General features: G+C 51.2%; 1 protein-coding gene across 19 annotated transcripts in view; it reads left to right on the top strand.

Annotated features, from left to right (window-relative positions):
- LRRFIP1 (LRR binding FLII interacting protein 1) overlaps nucleotides 1-25,773 on the top strand; it is a 96,565-nt gene that overhangs the window by 26,778 nt on the left and 44,014 nt on the right. For 6 of the 19 annotated variants that reach the window (XM_027773225.1, XM_027773224.1, XM_027773223.1 and 3 more), the window contains exons 4-7: nucleotides 206-253; nucleotides 1,738-1,782; nucleotides 2,312-2,362; nucleotides 22,623-22,700. The exons of 4 other annotated variants lie outside the window; for them this stretch is intronic. In XM_027773225.1, coding sequence (XP_027629026.1) covers nucleotides 206-253; nucleotides 1,738-1,782; nucleotides 2,312-2,362; nucleotides 22,623-22,700 — 222 coding nt within the window. Of the gene's footprint in view, nucleotides 1-205; nucleotides 254-1,737; nucleotides 1,783-2,311; nucleotides 2,363-5,137; nucleotides 5,177-7,569; nucleotides 7,630-10,421; nucleotides 10,482-15,402; nucleotides 15,481-18,582; nucleotides 18,649-22,622; nucleotides 22,701-25,773 lie in introns of all 19 variants that reach the window. 9 more of the 19 variants (XM_014589121.2, XM_014589120.2, XM_006151961.2 and 6 more) reach the window with 8 other exon arrangements.

The following is a 25,773-nucleotide window of genomic DNA, read 5'->3' as shown; positions in this document are numbered from 1 at the left end:
AATGCTTTTGCCCTGGCCAGCAGGGGTGGAGCTGGAGGGGAGGGACCTGTCTCTGCTGTCCCCGTGGCCGAGCCTATGCTGGCCTGGCGTGTGGCTTTACCGCGCAGCGCAGCGTGGGCGGCAGCAGGGAGGCGCATGTCCCAAGGCTTGTTCCTGCGGTTACCACTTCACTTCTTGCCTAATTTTCTCTCTCTTCTGTCTCTAGAAGTATTATGGGCTGGACACAAAATGGGGTGACATCGAGCAGTGGATGGTAGGCCTTGACTACAATTTGAAGACTTAAATGGTTTACAGTTCAATTGAAATGCAGTTTAATTATAGAGATGGGCTCCTGGTGCACGGTGGTAATTTGATACTGAGAGCTTTCCTCCCGGCATCTGGCCTCTGATGGGTCACTTCCTACTTAGAGCCCTCCTGGCCAGGCGTCCTCCCTTGTCTGTTTGGTAGCTAGTGGTGGCAGTGTGTGGGGGTCGCAGTTCACCTCAGGCAGAGGACCCCACTAGGGACTTAGGCTGGGCATGTGCCCAGAGTGAGAACATCCCTCCCACCACACTGCTCGCCAAGAGCTAGCTGGAGCCGGCGGCACGCGGTCCACTTCACTCGTTGCCATGCAGCCTGCGGCCCCATCAGTCACCCTCACCCTGCTCTCCACCCACCGCGGCTGTGGGGCCTCTCCTCATCACATCTACTGTCCCCCCCCAAACCACAGTTCTTTGGTGAGAAAACCCCTTTATCTCTCAGCCGTTCCCTTGGACCACTCCGCCTTCAAAGGCGACTGAGAGCTGGCTCGGCCCAGGCGGCCCCCCCAGCACTCTAGCTCTCCAGAGGGGCCGTGCAGCCTCGGGGAGGGGCGCTCTCTGGGCTTCCCTCTCCTGGTCATGTCCCACCTCTTCCTGCCCGGCCGCTTCACCAGCTGGCCTCCAGGACATCCTCACAGCCCAGCATCCGAGAACCTGGCCAGGCTGGCTGAGTCCGACTAAATGTTTCTTATATGAGACGAGAGGAAGGTAGAATTATCTCCTGACATCTTAGAGACCGTATTTAATAGAGAAGATCCGTGCTTCAGATATAAAGAGCCCACACTTCTCAGCGGAGAAAAGGGAGTGAGTCCACTTACCTGCAGAAGGCCTCCTTTCAGGCTTATACGGCCAGGCAGGTGCAGGTCTGTCAACACTTGAGACATAGCTGAAAGGCATGCCATTGTTTCATGTCCCGCTGAGAAACACTGCTGCTAATTACATGTGTGAGCAGCTTGGATGATAACTGTGCCCCAGCGTCAGCAATGTCCACTCCGAAGAAGCGTAAAAGCGTGCAAGTCTTGGGACGTACAAGGTCAGGTGGACCGGCCTGCAGCCTTATTGGGTCTTCTGCAGAAATGATTTATCTTCCAATTCCCAAGGAAAGAGAATAAATTCTGTGTGGGGCGGCCGGGGGGCGGGGGTGGTGGTGGTGGTGACTTAATATACTGCATTATAGAGGTTAGAAAAATTGAGGCCTAGTTGCTGCCCTGACACGTTTTTCGAGCCAGTTATTTGCCAGTTATTTGTGTGCTTAGTAACTGTCTCCCAGAAGAAAGCATCCCCACCCCAGTGGTTTTTAATTGAACCTTTTAAACAAAGGCGAAGCAAATGTTTATTGACTTTTAGATCGGAAGTACGGTGTAACGTTGCAATGGGACTATCTAAAGCTTCACTTCTGTCTCTAACCTGCTAACGCGTTTCCTCCTTGCCTTGCTAGGAGGACAGCGAGCGCTACTCCCGCAGGCCCAGAAGAAACACGTCGGTCAGTACCGTGTCCCTCGCCACCTGGGCACGCCCGTGAAGGGTCTTTTGTCCTTTTAGCGGCTGAAATACATACATCATTTCTTAATATTTGCGAAAGAAATTAACTGCACTGATATAATACTGATAGTGTTACCCAAACAAAGACTTTGGGCTCCGTTTTTAGCATTTTGCCCTAAATTTGGTGAGGAAAGTATGTTTGAGAAATTGGGTATTGCTGTATTCATGACCATTTTCGTGCTGTTTCTGCGGATGTGCTTTTGAGTATTTGTAATGTCAGCCAGCTGCGGAGGAAGGAGTACTCCCGTAATGGAATTCATTGGAATCCGTATTATCCATTAGTCCTGTGCAGACCGGGGCTCGCAGAGCCCGTGCTGCCGAGGACAGAGGCTCATGCCCGAGGTGTTCGGAGGCGGCTGGCCCAGCACTGCCGGGGCGTCGACCAGCCGCGTCCCTCGGAGACGTGGGCCTTGGCTTTGTGCGTGTGCTGTGTTTTCACTTCATGGCTGTTTCCTCCTCTCTCTCCGTAGGCCTCTGATGAAGACGAGCGCATGTCAGTGGGTAGTCGTGGAAGCCTGAGGGTCAGTAACCAGGACGACCGGGTTTGCATGTGCAGTTCACGGTCCGAGTCCTCCGCTTTCTCATCCCTGCACTCCCATCGCTCACCCTTTATCCTCAAAGCTCCTAGTCAGTATCTTAGTGGCAAGAGGCTTATTTTAAAATCTACATTCTCTTGGTTGTTGTAGGGAGATTATTTATGTGTGTAGATACTTTTTTGTGTTGCTTTCCTCTCAAGAGTGGAAGTCATCATTTTCTTCCATTCGTCCATGTCACAAAGCTGCCGAAGCTCACCAGCTGCCCAGCACTGTCAGGATGGACGGGGACGTGAGGCCCGGTCTCCCCTGAGCTGGTCTGCGTGCCCATTTATTGCATGCGCCCCAGCGCAGTCAGACCTCAGCTACGTGCTGTACGTGAAAGCTGTGTTATTTGGTATGTGTTTACGTGACTGCTGTAGGCTGCTGCAAAAGACACCACATCAGCCTGCAGAAGCCTTTCCTTCCATCAACTGGAATGAAATTCTCCTTCACCCATGGCTTCAGGCTTGATAAACACAAATGTGTCATTTCTTGGGACCAGCAGTTAGCGTAATGGCTATGTCGCTGGATTCCCTTGTAGTTGACCGCAGTTCGAGTCTCAGCCCGGTGGCATAAACTCACACCGGGCGCGTGTGCGTGCGTGCCCAAGATCCCGAGAGAATGGAGGAGAAGGGATTGTGCATGGCCATCCCCCCTGGTGGGGGGTGATTTCTCGCTTTCTGTCTCTCTGTCTCTCTCTGTCTTTCTGGCGAGCACACATGCCCTATAGCAAAAACGTCCCCCCCAAAAATTTTTTTTTCTTAAATGTTCTCAAAACCTTCATAATTATACTTGAGAAAAATCATGCACTTTGAGAAGTAGAGAAGCAGTGATTTGCTTAGTGCATCATCAGTAAATGAATCTGGGCGTGACAACTGAGTTCACCATGGGGTCCAAATTGCATTAGATCCTAAAGCACCCACTCTGTTTTATTTAAGGACTGTCTAGAGCTGCAGACTCGTTTTGTCACTGTGACAGCTAAGTCATGCCACTCCTGGACTTAGTCGCGCACCAGTGTGTGCAGGCTGTTTGTGACTTGGAGATGTTAAGACGAGCCGCCATAATGCCACTAAATGACGCTGTAACCACTGTCCTTGTGGACCCACAGCAGACCCAGCGCAGTCATGCTGGAAGGTGTGGTTCAGCCGTGCTCCCCTGCTGTTTGGAACTCTCCGGAGATGGGGAAGCTCTAGTATTACGCAGTGATCTAAGATATACTCGGAACGCCTTCATAGACCCTCAGTCGTGATTCACGCACAGGAAGGAAGCTTCCTATAACCACAGTACCAAAAATTGAAGCTCAGTTTACAGACTCTGCAGGCCACACTCAGACATTACAGCCGTCGAGCAGGCCCAGGAGAGGTTGAGCCCCTGAAACCAAGGGAAGAGAAAACCGTTTCCAGGATGAGGGCGAGTGATCAGGTACACGGAGGACTGACGTTGGGTCTGGCACATGGAGGACGGGGGTGACTCTGACGAGAACTTTGATGGAGGTGGTGGAAGCAGAGCCTTGATTCGGACTGAAGGGAAAACGGGGAGACCGGCAGAACCCACATCTCTACCAGTATGTTCATCGTCGGAGCTGCCGTCCCCTGAGACCGTCTGCAGGGTGTTGTGTGCACTTGCATTTTTCTGGGAAAAGAATTTTCTCTTGTGATCCCCAGAGGTTTCCTGGCCCCGACAGCCTTAAACTGTTGCAGCGTTAATGAGCGTCTGGCTAGCACCCACATCATTTTCAGTGGTTTCATCAGAAACAAGTTAACTTTCTGTGCTGCATGGGGCTTTGCAGGATACCAAGTCTTTTGGTGTAAGTTATAAAAATCTTTTCTGGGGGGTATCCCCTGAGGATGCTAAATAAGGGGTGGGAGGTGAATGGGCTTTTCATTTGCAGCCACTTTGTGAAACTGCTCTTCCCGTGTTGTGCTTGATCTGAAGAAACAGACACTCTTGAAAAAACACTGAACTTTGGAACTTAGATCCTGGTGATGGGATTCAAACCTCCTTGTTTTTAGAGACACAGGACAAGCCAGTGGGGAGGAGGCCTGCTCAGGGCCACAGCTCAGTCACGGTGCTAGTGCCCACTCCCCAGGCTGTGGCTCTGTGCTGGCTAACCCAGCCTTCAGCGAGACAGCTCAGCTGCACTGCTGACGGAGGCGCATCTCACTGTGAGGGGGCAGCCCCTGCTGTGCCTATATGTTTTGATGAAGTTTTGATATACGATCATTTCTTCTATTTCCTAACTCCCGAAACACAGGCCTCTTTCGTTCAACTAGCAGTGGGGATAAACTCTAAAGAAGGCAGGGGGCTTTTGCAATCCAAATGTTTGTATAGACAGGGCCCTCAGAAAACCTAAATTTCGCACATCGAAAGTTTGTCATTTTCTCCTTTAAAACTTGACAGTTCACCTGTTAACCATTTCCCTAGTGCAGTTCAAATGTGTGGTGCAGAGGTGGAAGTAAGAGTGCTCAAACGTTTCAGAGTTCTTCAATTGTACCAGCCTTGACCATGGCGGTTTTATGTAATGTTGCTGGTTCTATGATACTTACCATTCTAGTGTAATTCTTCTCGTAAGTATATGCGAGATCCTAGGAGAAATTTACAAGTGTGTTTTTGTTCCGATTTTTACAATTGCCTGTTCCTTTGTTCTCATGCTTGACTCGACCTTTTACTTTGTCCTGGCTCCTCTGCTGGCCTCCTGCTTCTCCATCCTTATTCCGACAGTCGCAGCCCGACATGGACTATGGGGGTCCCTACGCCTGGGTGAGATGGTCGGATATGTCCACTGTGTGATCTAACCGTGTGCTGTGATGAGAATAACCTGTACCGTTTCCACTGATCTCATGCATGCTTTTCTAAAAAGCCAGCCCAGCTCTGTCCATCGCCGTCTTTCCTCGGGGACCTGCGATCAGAGGGCAGGGACACCCCTGCCTTCCTCCCGGGGGCTCCTGGGTACAGCCCTGATGCTCCCGTCTGGGCTCTGGACCCTGGGTATCGGAGTGAACCCTGACTCACCAAGTGGTTTTTGAGCACCAGCTGCTGGTCACACATGGCACCAGCTATGCCTACCGAGATGGGAAATCGGGCATCTTGCATTCAAGGAATTCCCGTCAGAGCAGGAATTCCCAAAGCCTCTCCATTTTTTAAAAAGAGCCACTGTGAAGTCTTTGTACCTAGTTAAAAAACCCTTATTTTGTAACCGTCACTTATTCGGACTAAATACACGACCTGGCTCTTTGCGGAAGACCCCACGACATGCTGTTAAGGACCTTGGCTAAGTGTATTTTGAGCTTCACATATTCCATCACTTTTCAGAATTATTAGGTCATCGGAAAAGTCATGACGTACTTTTGTTTCTATACAAAAACATTTAGCAAGGTCCTGTTTTCAAATGCGTCCTCATAAGTCTGTGACTGGTAGTGCCGCGGTCTGCAAGGCTTCTGGTCCCCCGAGCCTCCTTAGCAGGGACGAGCCGGAGGGTGCAGCCAGTGTTCCTGCCGGTCCGTGCTGAGCCTGCAGACGCCTCGGGCTGCAAGCTCTAGCCCCTGTAGACGGTGGGCGTGCAGAGACACGTAATCACACTCAGAAAGTGCCCCTCACGGGAGAGCTCAGGCACTTGTGTGTGGGCACCCCGCAGTCGCCTGGTCCTGGAGAACGTCTCTGTGACACCGTAACTCGAGCGGCCTTTCTGCTCCCCGAGGAGTGAGGTTATTAGTAATGTGTTTCTAGATTGTTACCCTTTTAATTTGAAACTCAAAGTACACTTGCTGATGGGCCAGCCCCAGTGAGAGGCTGCAGTGTCCGCAGTGGTCAGGATCACAGTTTGGATCTCATTTCTATTTTCAATCACATTCTTTTTTAAAATTAAATGCAGCAAGTATCGCGCTCAAAAGCGCCGATGTTTGCCTTTGTGGTTTGTCTTCCATCTCTAACGCCACTTAGCTCTGTCCTTTGACTGAGGTAGAAAAATAGGCACCTAAGGCTGTCAATAATCGGGCAGCCGACTTCCGCATGGTCACACGGGAAGCTCGCCAGTGTGCTGGTAACACCGCGTGGCACCCGCTGGCCTTCTCCCCGGTCACCGTCGCTGGTAGTTGGTGGTTTCGATGGGCCCTGGCCCTTGGATCTCACGCGCTCTGTTCCAGTGCCAGCTCGGGAATGTCCTCCTCCCTCGCTCTCTGACTGCTCTGACTGCGGGGTTTCTCAGTGTTACAGTGTGTGAGATCCCCGCCGGGGCTTCTTAAGTGCATGCCCCCCAGGTGTTCCCAAACCTGCCAGGTGACCAGACGCAGGTGGTCTGTGCACGGATCCAGTCAAGCGCGCGAGCCTGCGTACGTGGAGAGCCAAACAGCCAGGAGTGTCAAGTCGAAATTTTCCATTGAATATTTTCAAACCACAACTGACTTTCAGATAAATTTCAACTGTGGAAAGTGAAACAGCAGATGAGGGGAGGTTACTGTGTACACTGAAAAGAAACGAATTCCGCATCTTTGGGCTCTAACTTTCAAGGGTTTGCCCTGAACCTAGAATGGACTCAGACCAGATTCCTCCACCCCACCTCCCACAGCCGGCTCCGCCTCCTCCTCCTCCGGAGCTAGCCTTTCTGCAGCACTGTCTTCAAGTGGAGACAGCCCTGCACTCACCAGCCTCGGGCCTCGCTCCCCAGGAGGGAATGGCGATGCCTTAAGACCACGGGCGGTGTGACTTGGTTAGCTCGCCCGAGTGGGTTCTCCGGAGATGTGGAGTGGGCGGGCGACCAGGGTGCTGGGACCTGCCTGCCCTGAGCTTGTCCTTTAGCTCCACCGAGGCAGCTCCGTGGGTCCCAGCTAACTCTTCCTTGCCGATTCTTTTTTTTTTTCTTTTATTTGTTTTCATTTCTTTTTTTTTAATATACATTCAGTCACATTAATTGTCTTACAATATTCAACAGGTGAATATTTCTCCCTAGTACAGTAGATAAAACTACAAAATATCTTCGACAGATCATACCACTCCTCTTTGTGCCATTAATGCTTTGCCTTCCTATTTTTCTCCTAACTGTCTTTCCTCAGACCCTCCTTCACACACTACACCTGGTATTTACATCTATAGCCGATTCTACCTGCCTCTTCATTCACGTGCTGACCTCGGCTTTTCTTTTTCCTTCTTTGAAACAGACAAATGGGTATGACGGAGAAGTGTACGGATCACAGTCCCTGCATGGAAGATCTGGCAGGGTTAGTAGAGTGAATCTGCACGGCACAACATTCTAACAGGGTTGCTTTGAGGCTTCTAAAGCATATTGCTAAATTTAGCTCCTTTGCTATTTTAATACTTTAATGGGTCTTTTAGCTCAAGATGGAATGACAGGTAAAGTTTTTCCACCAGTAATTCTCAGAATGTTCAAGTCAACCGTTGGAATGTTAGAAGACAAACATTCCAGGACTTCCTGTAAGAGACTGCTGTTGATAAGAATCTCTAAGTTAAAATGATCTAGAATTAAAGATTAGCTCCGTGATTATGTTATTGCCCTGGGCATTCCCATGTAGTGAGAATAATGAGGATTTTCAGCTTTCACTATAGCCATAAGTCCAACATCGTCACAGTTCTCCACATCTCTCCTCTGTAAATTTGGATGTGTACTTTAAAGACACCTATCTGAGAGCCTGGAGGGGAGGGGACAGAAGGCCAAGGCCTGGAATGCTCTCAGTTGAGGGCAGGAAGAAAGGAGCCAGAGAGAGGCGGGAGAAGCCTAGGAATGCTCTGCAGGGGAGGCGGGAGAAGGGCCACAGGGAGGCAGGGGAGGCCCCTGACCCCTGGAGGAGGAGGTCACAGCAGCTGGAACGGGAGAATGTTAGTGACCTTCAGGACCTGCTGTTGGGCTCTTCCACGTCGCACGTTCTAAAACCTTCCTTTCGGACGTACTGCTTCATTTCTTTTATTTTGGTGATATATTTTACTAATTGTACAGAATAATTTGCCTTTTCTTTCTTTTTTTCTTTTTTGCTATAAGGGAAGGGATGTGCACTCACTGGAGAGAGACAGAGACACACAGAGGGAAAGTGAGAAATCACTCCAGCCACCGATAGCCACGCCGCAGTCCCTTCTCCTCCCTCTCCTCTCAAGAGTTTGGGCACGCGCACACATGATTTTCACACCCAGCGTGATTTTCACGCCACCAGATCTGGGACTCAAACCTCCAAGCTGGCCATGTGGGAACCAGTGCCTTAACCTCTACACCACCTGCTGGCCTATTTATTTTATTCATTTATTTTAATTATGTTATACTGAGGTTTTATCTATACACTTAGACTATATTTTAAGATCTGAAGTCGTTGAGCCCACCCTTACCCCCCACCTACCCCACCTTAGCTCTGACATTTCGGCTGGCCAGGCTGCTGGTCACCTTGTCTTCCTGTTTACAATTGCACACACCTTTAATTTGTACCTTTCACTCCCACCATGTTTTATCTAAGTTTTTCTCATTCCTGATTTTAAAAACCTCCTACTCCAAAGGCTCTTTGCGCCCTCCAGCTCTGCTCTTCCCTCCTGGGAGGCAGCCCTGCCCTCCTGGGAAGCTCACCAGCTGTGCTCAGCATCCTTGCACATTGCTGCAGCAGGAGCCGCTGGCTTCTCAGATGGCCCCATGGCCGGGAAGTTTATGGACTAGTTTGCAACTTTCCCGAGTGTGTTGTTTTGCCCTAATCCATCACAAAGAACCATAATTTGGAGTTGGATTTTACAGGTTCTTCTGACGTGGAAGGGCCTGTAGCAGGGCATGGAGACCTCGGAAGGATAACCAGCGTAGACCAGTTTAGACGTGTTTGTGGCTGCGCAGGTGACCTTAAGCTCTGCATTGCACATGCATCCGTGGATTTGATTTAGTCTTTGATTTTTTGTAAGGTAGGAGAAGCGTGCCTTATGATTTAGTGAAGGGTTAAGTAACACCTCCAGAAATCAAATACAAAGGGGCCCGATTTTAAAACTGTTCACCACAGAGTGAAATAGGATAAGAATCAATTTATAAATAATCAGGAAATGCAATTGAAGAACAGAATCCTGTGTCTAAGTGCTGTGTAGGAAGACCACAGAGCAGAAAACGCAGAACATTGGGGAGCTTGGAGAAGAAGCGGGCTCTGAGTAAGATGTCGCTGTGGAGACCCTGTTTGTGGGGAAGAATAAATCCTTCCACACTGAGGGTCAGAGTTCAGTCCTGCCTGTCCCCTCTGAGGGAACCAGAGGCTCCTCAGCAGGAGACCTGTCATTTACACATCGCCTCTCTCTCTACCTTCTGGGGTGGATCTCACTTTTTTAGTATTTGTTTGTTTTCTTCGTGAGACAGAGAAAGACAGCACCCCCAATGGGGTCCTCTTACCACAGTCTACCCACAGACCCAGCCAGCCCCCGATCACAAATGGGAACCCGGCACATTCAGAGAGGTTCCAGACGTGAACCTGGAACCTTCTCCTGGGATCAGCCTCTGAGCCACTGTCTAGCCCTCGTGGAGCTGACACTTTTAAAGTACACACTCAAGACACAGTGAAGACGGCCTGCGGGGCCTCCGGGGTCAGTGTTCTCAGCGGGCAGGTAGGAGTGGCTCCCACAGGCTCCCACAGCCTCCTGGAGCTCCGGGACTGAGCTGAGGACAGATGGGAAGTTCTGCAATAAATAATCTTAGTTATCTGAGATCTGTAGCAAGGGAAATCCAGACTAGGAGGTTCTAGATGGTCTAGCATGAGAGCTATTAGTTACCAACCGCGCCAGAGACATGGAATCGGGAGACAGGAGAGGGTGAGACCACGTGGCGGCGGTGAGACGTGAACGGCCCAACGTAAGGGACGTGCATCTCCAGTCATCCAGGGCTTCTGCCAAGCCGGATGTGTCCCGGCGGCCTGGAGAAACCACATTTCTTCTGTTTATGTTGCTCTGGTTGTGTTGTTTTCCATTTGCCTTTTGGACGCGTGGGGCGGAGCTTTGGAGTAAAAAGGAAGTCCTCAGCACTTACATGGTTGTCTTCTTTGGTGCTCAGAATTCCAGCTACAGTGGCGACAGCAGGTGCTCCACGGTGTCGTCCCGGGACGAGAAGCTGGTTGGTTTCAGTTACACTTTTCACATCCTCTCTTCAGAAATGGCAGGTTTTGTAGCATGCAGTCGTGTGTGTGCTTTCGGCCCTCCTTCCCCCTCTCCATGTCTAGTTTGCCAGCATTCATTTGGGTAGATGGTCTGCCACAGCACATTTTTGAGCAGCAGTTAACCTGAGTGACTTCATCCAGACTTACTCCATTATCCTGCGTCCAAGTAGGAGTTGCATTCCGTCGCCACGAGTGGCAGGATGCGTCGTGTGTGTATCATTTAGTTGGAGTTCACGGAAAGTGACAAGAAGACTGCCTTGCAGCTGTCCTTGAGAGTCTGCACAGTTACTTTGGAGGGTACATGGTAAACGTCATGGCAGTTCTCAGGAGGGATTAGACCTGGCACAGAAGTCCAATCCAGTCCAAATCCGGACGTCCACACCATGGAGCACTCTCCTGTACATTGAGAACAGGCATTGACCATGAGCACCTGGAGTCTGATAAACTAGGCTTGTTTGTCCTGGTGAAGATTCGTGCTCACTCAGCAAAACTGGGGAACTGTCTGGTCATCACAAAAGACATGATACATTTTTCCATAGAAAAAAAAAAAGTCATGACTTTTCTGACAACCAATAGTTCGGTAAGGAGAAAATGAAGTGACCCTTGGGATCGCATATAAAGCTGGCCAGACAGGTGGTCTTGAAGGATTTTCTTCCAGAACAGAAGACAGACCAGCATACTGGACACTAGAGCAGCGGGCCGTGGGTGAGGAAATAGGGTGATGACAGGGAGAAAGTAATTTTGCCAGGAGGTGTCATGACCGAGGATGTGAACAGGCCTCAGAGAATCGCTAGCAACTCTGCAGGCAGAGCCTAGAGGGAGGCGCCTAAGGGCAAGGAGACCATGTTGGGGGGAGAGGCAGCACCGGGAGAAGCTCCCAGGAGGAGCCCTGCAGCTGGAGTACAGGGTGCTGCCTGGGCCTTTCGTGGTCGGTGAGCCCAAACGGCTGCACGCCCCTGGAGCCAGTAAATCGGAACACAGCAGAAATCCACCCGGTGCCTCTTCTAGCTCCTTTCCTTCCTTGCCCCTCGTTAAAACGCTTCTAAAATGCCTAGTAGCTAAGGGAGCCAGGTCCTACATGGCCAGCCAAGCGCCATTATAGTCCAATCCATGGTGTCTTAAGAAACACAAGTGGGCGGGATGGAGGGGGAAGGCAGCAGGTGGCATGGTGATTGAGGTGCTAGGATCCCACGTGGCCAACCGCAGTTCTGGTTCCAGACCTGACAGCTTGGAAATTACACCAGGCACGTGTGTGTGCATGCCCAAGATCCCAGAAGGAGAATGGAGGAGAAGGGATTGTGGTGTGGCCATCCCCCTTGGGGGGTGACTTCTCACTTTGCCTCTCAGTGTCTTTCTCTCTGGTGAGTGCATGCACCCTATGGCAAAACCCAAAACAGGAAGGAAGGGAGGGAGGGTAGGAGGGAGGGAGGAAGGAGAGGAAAGAAAAGAGAAGACCACCCTGCATGCCTCTGCATGGTGCCCACACTCCCAGCATGAAGGGTAGACAAGAACGGGATTGCAGCATGACTACGCCCCACAGGGGTGCTCCCTCTCCTCCTCTCTCTCTGTCCAACGCAGGCATCCTCTGGCAAATGAAAAAAAGGAAAAAGAAGAAATAGGTCTTCCCTTCCACTTTCTTCCCTGGTAGGGGCCACTTTCTCCCCTGCCACTGGCCCCTCTTCTTCACCTCTATCAGTCCACCTCCATCATGCCAAAAGGGGCCTGAGAAGGTGCAGTCAGCCCACACCCCCAGCATGCATGCCCATTCCCAGACCCCCACTGCTGCCCCCCCCAGCCCCATAACAAGGGCTCCACCCCTCAGTTGAGGCTGATGGCCCTTCCATCCCCTAATGGGTGGGTTTTGACTGCCTGTAAGACCAGCTGCAAGTACCAAATTATTGCTGGGATTGAGCGTTTGAAAAGGGGTCTGCATATACTCTCTTAATGCAAGGAGAGATTTTGCTATTGCAGAGATCACTCAGTCATTCGGGAAGCCTTCATTTTTTCCTCATTTTTTACAGGCCGAAACACTTGCTCTAAAGTAGACGGTGACGCTAGGTTTCTGATACTCAGATGGAAACTCACCGATTTCAGCCTGTAGTTTGCCCACAGTTAAGAGAAAGAACCCACATCCAAAGGGTTGAAAGTCAAAAAGTAGCAAGTTAAGATTGACGGCTCCTGGGAATACTCTCCGAGTCCTCTCGGGAGTCTCAGAAGCAAGCCCAGGCTGGAGGGCGCAGTCTCAGCAGGGCCTCCTCCTTCGGGGGCACAGCCCCCTCACGTCTCCCTTGGAGGGGCCAATGGGATGGAGTCTACATGCGGTGATTCCCCCTACTGGGCCAAGGTCCAGCAATGGTGTGAGATGTGAAATGTCTCCCCGTGCACCCCAGTATTCACCTGCCTGACATGTTGGGATGGCTTGGTCAAGGCTGAGCGGTGAGCAGCTCAAGCTCGGGGACCTTGAGGGATGGTGGAGTATCTTCTTCTTCTTTTTTTTTTTTTTTAAGATTTTTCCCATAGGGCATGTGTGCTTGCCAGAGAGAGACAGAGAGAGGGGGAGAGAGGGAAAGTGAGAAATCACTCCCCCCCTCCCCAGGGAATGACCATGCCACAATCCCTTCTCCTTCAGTCTCATCTCAGGATTTGGGGCACACATGCACACATACCCAGCATGTTTTTCAAAATAGATCAACAGTGATCACACTAGGGTTGAATGTTTTATTTTGGCCTTTATCGAGTGTTAATGAAGATATGTTTTCCTCTATTTATTTATGCTTTGTGTGTGTGTGTGTGCACGTGCACGCATGTGTGTATCCACGCCTATCATATCCTTTGTCTCATGTTCTTCACTATTTGAGAAGTATCAACACTTTCTCTAGGATACATGCTGGAAACATTTTCCAGAGTTGTTGCTCAGGTCTTTTGCCCATGTTTGCTGTATTTTATTTTTTGTATTTCTTAGAAAAGTTCTCCTAGTAATCGCATTTGAATCTATAACAGTAAAGATGGATTTCTCTTTTTATTAATCTTCAAAAACACATCACATGAGATCTGCTGGTGTAACCATTATTCTGGGGACAGCACAGTGGTGTTGACTGTATGTACCTTGTTGCTCAGCAGAGCTCTGGATCTTTTTTCTCTTGCAAAACTGAAACTCCACATCCACTGAAGACAGATGCCTGCTTCTACCTTCCCGGTAGCCCCTGGCAATCACCATGCTGTGTCCTGTTGCTAAGATGTTTTTCTTATTATTTAACATTCAGTTTCTCATCATTTTCTTTGTGGTTTAACTTTTGTGTACATAAAACAAAGATTTAACGTCACAGATAATTAGAAACGTCACCCATTCACCAAGACTCAGGTGAAGAAAAACACTGCTAGCAGCATCCTGGAGGCCTCCCACACCCCCGTTCCTACTTACAGCTCCCTCTGTGCACTCTAAGAATGACCACTCTCCTGACATTTCGGTGTCTACTCCCTTGTTTAGATTATCATCTAACTACCTCTCTAAACAATTCAGTTTAGTTTTGCCTAGTTTTGAACTTTAAATAGTAGTGCCATGCATTGATGCTCTGTTGAGACTTGTTTCTTTCAATCAGTGCTATTTGTAATATGATCCCAAGGTGTTGCATGTGACTGACGTTTGTTTACATTACTGTATGCTATTCCACTGTATGAACACACCCCAGTATGTTCATGCATTCTCTTATTATTGGACATATGATGTTGGAGGCTATGTGGCATGATCTTATGGGATCACTGTATATGTGGTCCATTACGATTTAGTATATGTTGGGTCTTTAGGAGAGTCATGACCCATTTTTGCATAGAAAACCTAGAAAGATATGTCATGACTTTCGCAACAGCCTCACACAATGCATGACTCTGTATGTGTGTGTATGTATATATATAATTTTAACTGTTTTCCAAATGAATGTACCAATTCAAACTTTTTTAAAGAGAGCGATTTTTCCCATAGGGCATGTGTGCTTGCCAGAGAGAGACAGAGAGAGGGGGAGAGAGGGAAAGTGAGAAATCACTCCCCCCCTCCCCAGGGAATGACCATGCCACAATCCCTTCTCCTTCAGTCTCATCTCAGGATTTGGGGCACACATGCACACATACCCAGCATGTTTTTCAAGCCACTGGGTTGAGAACTCAAATCATGGAGTCAGCCCTGTGGGATCCAGCCCCTTAGCCACCACACCACCTGGCTGGCCCAAGGAGAGTAAATTTCTCAGGTGCTGCTTGAGCAGAGCTGCTTGGTCTTCATGGGCTGTCCTTATGCAATTGGAAGGGGACTCCACAGACACGTAAAGCAGCTAGCTTCCCTTTAAAGATCTGTTGACTAAAACATTTTATTTGGGCACACGCTCATTTCCATAGTCATGTCCCCAGAAATGTTATGTGGACTGTCGGCTCAGCATTGTACCCTAAATTGACCGTGTCCTCTGTGGATCCCGATCACACCTTCATTGTGGAAATGCCTAACCAAGGGACCAACCGGAGGGCGTCTCCAGTGAAATACTTCATTATGTAGGGACGTCAGTCCCTATGAAGTTGTTGGTTCAATGTTTAATGTTTTCCCCATCAAACATCTAAAATAAGAACCAAATTACAGCCTTTCAGTGCCCCCCGCCCCGTGGCCTTGCTGTCAATTCAGGTTAAGTCCATATTGTCTTGTTGACGCTGAAGTCCTAATCTGGTCTTGGGTAGTTTCGTCAGCTAACTGGCCTGACCTTTATTTCCTTCTGATCAGCTTCCTTTCTCCTCCCCACATGTTTTTCTTGTCTGGATTTACAGTAGGGTGTGCCTTCCCAGTGACGTGCAGGTGTGAGCCTTTCTCCCTCCCCTCGTGCCCGTGTTCTCTGATTGCAGGGACCCTCCTCTTCCGACCTTGGACTTCCCAGTAGTGGTCTGGCTTCTAGACCCCTGTCTGCCCAGGATGGAAACCGGGTCAGTCCCTGCCTTTTCACGTCCTTTTTCCCTTCTCCTCTTTCCTCTATGTATTGTGCAATTGCTGATAGAATGTCGAGGGTACTTCAACCTCTTCTGTACGAAGTCAAAGGAGCGAAATTCAGTAGGTGTGGAGTTGGAGCACTAGTTTGCTAAGACTTTTCTTAGTCTCCTCACATACATATATCGAATATAATTTAGGGCCTAATATAGAAAAAAAGGATGCTTGGACGAGGAGTGTTCTATTAAGTGTATATTTTCAAAACCTCAAGTCCAAAGAATTGGTCTCTTAGGCCTCCTCCTTTTCCAGCAATTGTTCCCCATTTGGGTTTTCACTTGTTTCTTTAAAAATATTTTCTTCTCGTAAACGTGTCCAGGAAGCAATGTGGAAGGCTTCTGTGCACGCTCTGGCACTTCACGTTGAGCAGCGGGCAGGACAGCACTATTTCTTTGGCTCTCTGTCCCCTCTGTTTCCTGTTTTCACAAGGCTGGCCAAGCAGGGTCTAGCCCTCCTAGCCGTCGGCGTATGGGTATTATCCTGACTCAAGGAAGTCAGGGTTAGAGGTCTGAGCACACATCGTGTTTGAGGTTGAATTGTCCTCTCCGTTGCATGCAGATGCAAGGTGCTGAGTACTCGCCACCAACCGTGCACCTGCCTGACTCGCTCGGCATGCCCTGCTTGGGTCCTCAGTGAGTCACGGTTCGGTTTTAATCTGTGCTGGTTTCGTTGCACCCGGAGCTGCCATTGCATTTCAGCATGGCCCTCGCAGGTACGGCCTCACCCTGTTCTAGGCAAGGACTCCCTTTGCCTGGAGAAGCTGTGGCACTGCCGAAAGGGCTGGCCGGCCAGCCCAAGAAGCTTGGTCACCCCTTTTTGCAACCCAAAGGCTTCCTGGCGTCCTCCAATGGAAATAAATGCACAGTTTCTGACACTCACCTCCCACGTGGACGTTCGCGTGTGACATGAAAGTGCACTGTTTGCTCGGCCGGCCTGCGCTGCTCTCGTTGCCGGCTGGCCTTGCCCCACTGTTGAATTCCCCAGCCCTCCCTTCCAGGAACTCTCAACAAGAAATGACTACGGGACAGTCCTGCCGCAGAGCTGCGGAGAGGGTTACCTTTCTAAAGGGTAACGTCCTCTCATCCTCGCTGTCAGTTTTGGGTGTGCGTCTCTCAGACGTACTAGAAACGGGGCCTCGTCGGCTCTTGGGCCAGCCATCACCCTTGGCCGTCGCAATGACGAAACGTTGCCGTGGCCTCAGCACTGTTGTTCGTAGCTGTGTTTTCAAGGCTTTAAAAACCTGCTGTGTGCTTTCGTCTTCCAGCCCTCCTGTCTGAACAGCACTGCCCGGCCTGCGGGGCGTTACCGGGTGCGTGCCCTCCCCTGACCACGCCGTGTGCGCCCTCCCACTGCCTGTGTGCCCACATGTGCACGAGGAGCATGAATGTGCCCGTTTCCAGCCCTGTGGGGCAGTCGCATGTTCTCGTGGAGCTTACATGTGCCGTGGTGTCTGTCAGTCCCTTTGGCCGGCTCTGGGTTTCATCTCTCCCGGCTGCTGCTAAGAGCTGTCGCACAGCTCTGGCTCAGGGAGACTCGGGTGTGCACAGGGCTGTTAGGCTGGGAAGCCACGCTGAGGGAAGCCCTGTGGGCAGGAGCTATGCTTACCAAGCAGAAAGATGGCTGTGGTTGCCACGGCGATTTTAACACCATAGCCCGGTTCGTGGATTGCAGAGGATATTTCCATGATTAAATAGAGTGCAGGAGGGAACCAGCAGTTAACGTAATGGCTATGTCGCTGGATTCCCACGTAGTCGACCGCGGTTCGCGTCCTGGACCCGGTGGCTTAGAACTCACGCCGGGTGCACGTGCGTACGTGCCCAAGATCCCGAGAGGAGAATGGAGGAGAAGGGATTGCAGCGTGACCATCCCCCCTGGGGGGTGATTCTCGCTTTCTGTCTCTGTCTCTCTCTCTCTGTCTGGCAAGTGCGCGCGCCCTACAGTGAAAACCTCTCATTAACACCATAGCCCGGTTCGTGGATTGCAGAGGATATTTCCATGATTAAATAGAGTGCAGGAGGGAACCAGCAGTTAACGTAATGGCTATGTCGCTGGATTCCCACGTAGTCGACCGCGGTTCGCGTCCTGGACCCGGTGGCTTAGAACTCACGCCGGGTGCACGTGCGTACGTGCCCAAGATCCCGAGAGGAGAATGGAGGAGAAGGGATTGCAGCGTGACCATCCCCCCTGGGGGGTGATTCTCGCTTTCTGTCTCTGTCTCTCTCTCTCTGTCTGGCAAGTGCGCGCGCCCTACAGTGAAAACCTCTCAAAAAAAAAAAAAAATACATATAGTGCAGGAAACCGTGACTGAATCTTCAGAGTAGCTAGCTGTTCTGTGTACTAATGATTTCATAAGTTTTTATCAGATTACGAATTACATTTATAGATTATACACTTATGAATTAAATATGTAGAAGGCCGAGCAAACCAGGATGTCCTGGGGGTGGGGTAGGAAGAGTTAAAGTTCCTTTTAACAGACAAAGCTGGACATCGTCATTGCGGCACTGTAAGCTCCTGTTTCCCACAGGGATTGATTATGTAGCATTTTCAAGTTAATCAAACGTTTCAGTTTCCACTTAGCCACTTTCAAAGAAGTAGGAAATGTTCAGCATGAAAACCCTGATTGCCGTGTGTGGTTCCAGGGCTGCTTGATAGAGTAACCTCTTAAACATCAAGCATGAGGGTGCCGTGATAGAGCAGGCTGTCTGGGTTACCTGCTTGTTGTGAATCTGATTAATAAGTGTTTGCCAAGCATGGAATGTTTGTCGAGATACTGCACAGATTTCAATGACCTGGTGGAGAACCGAGCTGCATGCCGGTCCACAGCTGAAATCGCGCCCGACTTCTGCATGCACCTCACTGCGCTCCAGAGCTCTTTGCGAAAGAGCGAAAGGGCCGGGAAAGGTGGCCTCAAGCCTCTGCTGTACAGTGTCATTCGGGACCTGTTCCTGGCACGTGTCCATCTCCCTTAGCTTACGTTTCAGCATGTTGTGGGTTCTCTTGGAGAAAAGAAGGGCGCGCCATCCTGACGGTCTGTTTTGTCGCAGGCATCTGAGTTCGATGAGAGCAGCCTGGCGGGGGCTCGCCGGGTCAGCGCCTGCGGCTCCCGTTCTGTAAGGCACCTTCTGTCTCCCCTTCCCTTCCCTGTCTGCTGCATGACCCTGGAGGTGCTCGCTGGGCAGGGCTCCAGCATGGGAGAGGAGCAACCGTTGTAGGGAGGGAACACCCCGATTTCAGTTGTCCATCATGATAACATCGAGGGGCCTCGACTTAGCACGGTGTCCTCACACGCAGGCGTGTGTGCAGGTGTGTGCACACGTCCAAAGGAGACACCAGAACTTGACAGTTTCATCTGCTCTCTGCCCCTGCAGCGCACTGACAGTACTAACTAGCAGTGAAGTGGCCTTAATAAAAAAAGGGAAAGGAAACCCGGCAGACCATTAGCTATTTTTACCTCTGAATAACTGAGAAAATGAACAAATGTACAGACTCGGAATATTACACGCATTTCCTTTCTTTTTTAAATTTTGTGGTCTCTCCACCTCTTCAAAGGGTTTGAAATGCTAGACTAAGCCATTACAATAGGAGCGTAGTAGGCGTATTATGCATGTTTTTAAATATTTGTGAATGAATGAGTGAGGAAGGTAATAACATAGAACAATGAGGCGGAACCCATGGAGGCGAGAAAGCTCAATTGCCTGCCTTTAGGACCATGGGAATCGAGCAATCCATCCTAGCCAGCACTCCCAGTGGCAGATGGTGCTCCTGCACCCAGAGGTTCCTCCACACACCCAGTTTGCCAACCATCGTGGATATGTGTGAGTTCTTTTGAAACCATGCCAATCTACCTAGTTTTCTTTAACATGTAGTTTTTAAGCCCAATACTGAGTCCAGCAAGTGGCATATTGGTTAAGGTGGTGAGATCCCACATGACTGACTGCAGTTTGAGTTCCAGACCTGATGGCTTGAAAAACACACAGGGCATGGGTGCGTGAGCGCCCGGAATCTAGAGAGGAGAAGAGACTGCAGCGTGACCAGCCCCCGGGGGTGCTTTCCGACATTCCCTCCCTCCCTCTCTCTCTCTCTCTCTCTCTCTCTCTCTGTCTCTGTCTCTTTCCGGTGAGAGCTCACATGCCCTCTGGCAGATTTAAAAAGCAAACAAAGCCCTAATACTCAGTTGACAGAGCATTAGTTTTTGTTAACATCTAATTAAATACTTAGCAATTTTTGTGTTGCAGGAGTTGTTTAACATGGAGCCCACTGTAATAGATATTTTTCCAGTTCTTAAATATTGTTATAGGCCATTAGGAAGCTTGTAAACCATGCCTGGAAGAGGAGATAGCCCTGACCTATAACAGGATGGAAACAGTGCAGCTGCCTTTTTTAAAAATCAGAATGAGAGAGCATACTAATCCTTAAAGAGGAAGAGACTTTTTCCAAGCACTGGCGAGTTTTCTGGGGGCCTGAGTGGGGTTTCCAGCCTGTCAGGGTGGCGGGCTCAGGGGCTGCTCTTTGAAGCTCCTTGGAGATGAGCTTCCGGCCTCAGCTGCAGTTCCTGGCACTGCCGGCTGCTCCTTGGTGAGCAATGACTTCCGTGCCCTAGCCTCCCCCAGGGACTGCCTGGGAGCGATGGCCTCTGTGAGGCTAAGGAACAGAAGGCAATCTTGTCCTCGCAGCTCAAATGCCCATAGACGGGCCCGTGTCCTGGTTCCGAGGCACACACCTAACATCAAGCTCAGCCGTGTGGATCGGGTGAGCATGGAAGGCCGTGGGCCCCTCAGCTCTGCTTCGGCGGAAAATTAGCATCATGAGCTAGAGATGGAAGGAGCGAGGCGGTTCCTGAGTGTCCCGCCATGCCTATCTTTGAACATTCACGGTTGTCCTGAGTGGGGTGTACGTGAGGAGAGCCCCGACCCTCAGCCCAGCTGTGGTGGTGACCACTGGCCACGCATTCCTGTGGTGAAGGCTCTAGGGCTCAGCCCAGAGCCAGACAGGACCCAGCCCGCGGCCCTGAGGTATCAGGCCCTAGTGGCTGTGACCGCAGGATCCAGCTGCCCTCGGGTCTGCACCAGACAGTCCTGTGAAAGACTTTTTGGGAAGACTTGTTCCTGCCCCTGGAAAACCAGAATTGTCCCCCCATCGCCCCAGGGGAGGGCTGGGAACTGTGTGTGACGTGACCTTCTCGGTTGTTTCGACATGCTGGAAGTGGCCATGGCCATCACCAGCAATGCCACCTAATCCAGAAACTGGGAAAGTGGAAAAAAGCCCAGGATGCATTCTGGACCACCCTCAGCACCTCTGTGTGGGCTGAGCCCTGGCTCGGGGGGCGGGGGCCGTAGGTGACAGGCTCCATAACCTTTCCAAGGTCGCGTGGCCAACAGGAGGTGGCCTGATTCGAACTCAAAGCTTTCTGACTTCCATCAGCCCCGCCCTAGCCACAGGAGCCCTGAGTGTCTGGTGGCACATGCACTTGGTGACACGGACTTTTAACTTTCTCTCTTCTGCATAGTCAAGTCCGAGCGGGTGGTGAGCACTGTTTTGACCAGGGAAATGTGGTGTAGAATAAGCCCCACCAGCAATTCACCCGAGCTTTGCAGCCTAAGCCAGGGCACGCACGACGCAGAAGCAGGATGTACTATGGGGTGGAGTTTGCCTCGCTCTCCTGTCAGTAAACCCAGAGGCGAGATTTCTGCCTCACAGTGCTGACGTCAAGTGTTTTTCTTTGAGCAAAAAAAGCCAAAAGGTCAGGCTAGCAGAACCGACAAGTCTGTTACACGCTCCTGCCAAGGTCGCAGTGCTGTCTGACCGACGGTGTACACACACCAGTGTCACCGTGTTTACTACCGTCCTGCCCCTGCGTGCAAGTTTGTAATAAACATCTGTGGGGTACAGGAGTGCATGTGGGTGGGAGGGGTATGGGGAGCCTGCCCACCTGCCCAGAGCCCCACGGACATTTAAGAGCAAGGAGGCATTCTGTGACTGTTTCCTTTCTGAAGTCGAAGCATTCATTCATTCCCAAGAATTTCCTGCATACAGGCCTGCGTGCCGGGCCCACCTGCTCGTTGGAGCTTCACAGGGAACAGAACAGCCACAGACCCAGCCCTTGGGGGTGGCATCCTGGTGGGAAGGTAGACGAAGAGGCAGAGTCTGGGATGGGAATCATGAGCGCCCCTCCAGATCTGGGGCTCCTTGTACTGTGCAATGAGGATGCAGACGCGGGGCTCCCAGTGGGCCAGGAGGCCAGTGGAGAGAACAGCTGAGCGCCTGGCCCCGAGCGGGGCATCCAGGCGCTGGGGCAGAGGGGCCGCAGCCATGGAGGGGCTCACCGCAGGGTGCCACATGGTCCCTCTCAAAGAGACCCCTCAGGACGCGTCACGATCTGCCAATGCTCAAGATCCCCAGTGGTGTCCAACTCTTGCCTCCCTTTCTCCTCTGCCCTGCCTTGTTCAAGAGGAAAATAAGAGTTTTTAAAATAACACAAAAATGCATTTAAGACTAGAACCAGCAGGAACATAGGTTATGAAGGCATGACTCTCAGGGTAGCTGCCCGAGTTTCCTTTACCGGAGTGGACAGACGGATGACAGACGCACGCAGCGCCCCCAAGACAGGGAGCTTGGCCTTTAAAGAGGCCGTGCACGACCTTGTATTAACCCGAAGTCTTACTTTGTTTCCACTTGGAAAGATAGTCGAGAAGCAAGGTTTCCCGTTGCCGAAACGCCAAGTCCCTGTCCTAATCTGCGGCTTGTGCTCGAGGTCGCGGTTGGTGCCCTGCGGGTGACAAGCGCAGTTGCACGCCCAAGCTGAACGGACGCGTGTGTTCTCACCTCCTTACTAACTCAGAAGTCTGCATCCTCTGCGGCCCTGGTTGTTGCTTTCATCCTTCGTGGGCACCAACGGGGGCACGTGATGGACACAGGCCTCTCCCCCGAGCAGAGCCTGCCTCACCGCTCTCCTCCTCTCTGCAATGGCATGACTACCCTCCACGACTCCCCGGAGAGCTCGTCTGGCCTCTGCTGCTGTCGCTTCTTTGCTAACCCTGTTCTCTTGTTTCTGTCTGCGTGTCCCTGCGGCTGGCTGTGTGGGCAGCACTCGGAGTACAGCGGCCACCTCAACTCCGGCTCCCGCGCCTCCTCCAGGCCCAGCTCGGCGCGGGCCAGCCCGGTGGTAAGTCTGCCCCCTTTGACCGGCCTGCTTCCCTCTTCCCTCCTCCTTCCATCTGTCCTCCTCCGTCTCCTCTAAAAACTACCCTCTTCAAGAGCCAGAAACGTAGGACGCAGTCCGAAGGCTTTCCCGTTTTATTTCAGGTCTAAATAAACATAGGGCTAGGGAAGAAATGATTCCAAATTTGGAGTATTACTGTTTGGTGGTGTTGTCTGGACTCCGTTGCTAAATTTCTCAAGGAGCACAAAAGTTGTCGATGTTACTCAGAGATGGGGTCTGGAGGGCAGCCGTGAGTGGGAGGGAGAGTGCAGCTGTGTGCACAGGCGCGTCGTTTTTATGATTTCAAGGCCCGAATGATTGACTTTTAGCATTTGTTTGAAATGTCATGTTATCAAGCCCAGAGAATTTAAAATTAGGCCTGGGCCCCTGTACCTGTGACATTCCAGCTCAGCTCCATTTAGGCATTACCCCAGGGGCTCTCCCCTCCGGGGGTGTGTGCAATCCACAGCGGACACTCCCATCTGCCCCGCAGGACCAAGTTCTGCCTCAGAAAATAAGGTTCCACTCAGCTCGCCCCCACCCTGGGCGTCTCATCGCTGCGTTATCTTGGGCTTTTCAGGAGTTTCCACTTGGTCTTCCCTGACCTGATGCCTTGCTTAAGGCTATTCCATCATGCTTTTAACAGGGATGTGTCGGGGTGAGGGAGGGGGCTGCGGACCAGCACACCCCATGGCCATGGGTACTGTCCTTGGTAAACCCTGGGTAGGACAGAAGCAGATGGGGGAGGTCACGTTCTTTTTCCCATAGCGAAGCTCCCAGCCCTGGCAAACATGCACGTGGCTCTTCACTGAGTTGCCAACCCTATGCCTCAGTCTGGAGTTCAGGAAACCAGAGGAGGCGGTGGAACCGAGGGCTTCCCTACAGAGAGGTGCCATGTTGGGCCAGTTTGTCTTACCGTGCTGGTGACTTGGAGGTTAGAGTGGTTGGATCCCACATAGCCAGCTCCATGATTTGAATCTCAAACCTGGCAAAATCATGCCAGGTCATGTGCATACATGCTCAAAGTCCTGAGTGAAGAGGGAGGAGAAGGGACTGTGGCATGGCCATCTTCCCCAAGGGGTGACCTCTCACTGCTCCTGTCACTGTCTCACTGCCTCACTGGTAGCACACGTGCCCTGTGGCAAAAACCTGAAAAAGAACCGATCTTGCCCCAGAACTGACCACGCAGTGCCACTGAGAACTCGGCCCATCAGCCTCACGTAACTGTCCTTCGGATAATCAGAAAAGGTGCTTTTTGTGCTGTTGGCGGCTGCCTGAAAGGCAGTGGCTGTGAGTAAGGAAGTGTGGGCCCCTGAGCTCAGTGCACCGGGCCGGCCTCGGGTCCCCTTCCCTTCCGTCGGCTCTGCCGAGACTCCTGTGCTGTGATGGTCCAGCACACATAAACTAACCTATGTGATGCTGTAGGACCACTGGGAATAAACATGTCCCATGATAAAGCTGATAAAGGAATCACCCTTAGGCACAGTACTCTCCTGTGCTCTCATTTTTGGGGGGAAAAAGAATATTTACAACTGACAGAAGGCAGCTGTGGCTTCAGTTTTGAAGAATCCTGAACACGAGGGTTGTCCCTGTGACCTGGTGGTTAAGGAATCTGGATCCCACATGGCCAGTGGTATTAGTCCTGGCTCTGGCAGCTTGAAAAACATGCCTGGGCACATGTGTATGTATGCCCTAAAACACGACAGGATAGGAATGGAGAAGAAAGGTCTGTGGCATCACCATTTCCCACTGGGGGGTGCCTTCTCCCTCCCTCTCTTTCTCTGTCTCTTTCTCTCTGGCAAGCACATACACCCTCTATGCAAAACAAAACAAAACAAAACAAAACAAAAAGCAAAGACTCTTAATCACCCTTACTGCCCTCTGCCTGGTGTGTTTCAAGTGACAATCTGCAATCATAAACGTTTACTTTGGGTTCGTTCAAGCATCACGATAAAGTCAGAGAGTAGGGGCCTCGGTATCGTCTGTTAGAAACGATTGACTCCAGAGGCTTTGTCATATACTTGCTTTTCTTTTTCTTTTTCGTGTCCTATTGGGCACGTGTGCTTGCTGGAGACAGGCAGAGAAAGAGCCGACGGGCGGGTGAGAGAGCACTCCCCTTGAAGGGAGGCCATGCTACCGTCCCTTCAGCTCCAGCTCCCATCAGGATTCTGAGCACTCACGTCCACATGCCACTGAGTCCGGGACTCGACCCTCACTGCTGGCCGTGTGGGATCCAGTGCCTTTGTCACGTTTCTAAGTGTGTGACACATTCACTTCCTGAAACAGTGTTAGGCGGGGACCGTAATTAAGGAGCCGAGTGGTCGAAGCTCCCGGCGTCTCTGAGGCTGGAGAGAGGAGTGAGTGATCTCCGTAGCTGGGGGCCATCCTGGGGTGGGGCTGCTATTTTCTTCATGTGTCATCATGAGGAGAAAGCAGGAAGGCTCTCTGGGCCCTCCCAATTCCGCAGCGCTCCACTTTGATTCCTGGAGTTGGGAGCTGACGGCCCGGCCCGTGCTCACAGGCGCCGCACGCACTGAGCTGCGCATGGGGACGGCTGAGGACTCTGAGTCTGGGGGACACTCAGGTGCCTAACTGAGCTGATTTCTCTGTGCTTCACAAACAGATAAGTTGGATTTTCTCTGCCCTGAGTCAGCTGCTTGTTTACAAAGGTCAGCTGACTGCTGTGCTGTTGGCACATTCGGTGATAAAGGTCAGGGTCCCACAGCAGTATCTGCCACCTCATCCTGGAGACTTGCCTCGGCTGGGAACCACAGAGCAGACAAGATGTCCAGTGTGGGGCTCTTAGAACTGCAGGGTGTCTGCAGGGTGAGGGCAGTTCCCGAGGGACGTGGTCACAGTATCCCCGATCGCCTCGAGGACAGAGGGCACGTACAGTGTCCCTGCATCTGGAGCAAGCCCAGAAGGCAGCACGAGGCTGGCATCTTCTCCAGAGTCTTCTTTTTTTTATATTTGCCAGAGGTTGTATGCTCTCTCCTAAGTGAGACCAAGGAATAGCGAGGGAGCGGGGAAAGCAACC

This window comes from Tupaia chinensis, unplaced genomic scaffold, assembly GCF_000334495.1.
Source record: "Tupaia chinensis unplaced genomic scaffold, TupChi_1.0 Scaffold000332_1, whole genome shotgun sequence".
Classification (NCBI taxonomy): Eukaryota; Metazoa; Chordata; class Mammalia; order Scandentia; family Tupaiidae; genus Tupaia; species Tupaia belangeri.
Note: the sequence above shows the minus strand (reverse complement) of the source record. Positions and strands in the feature narration are given on the sequence as shown.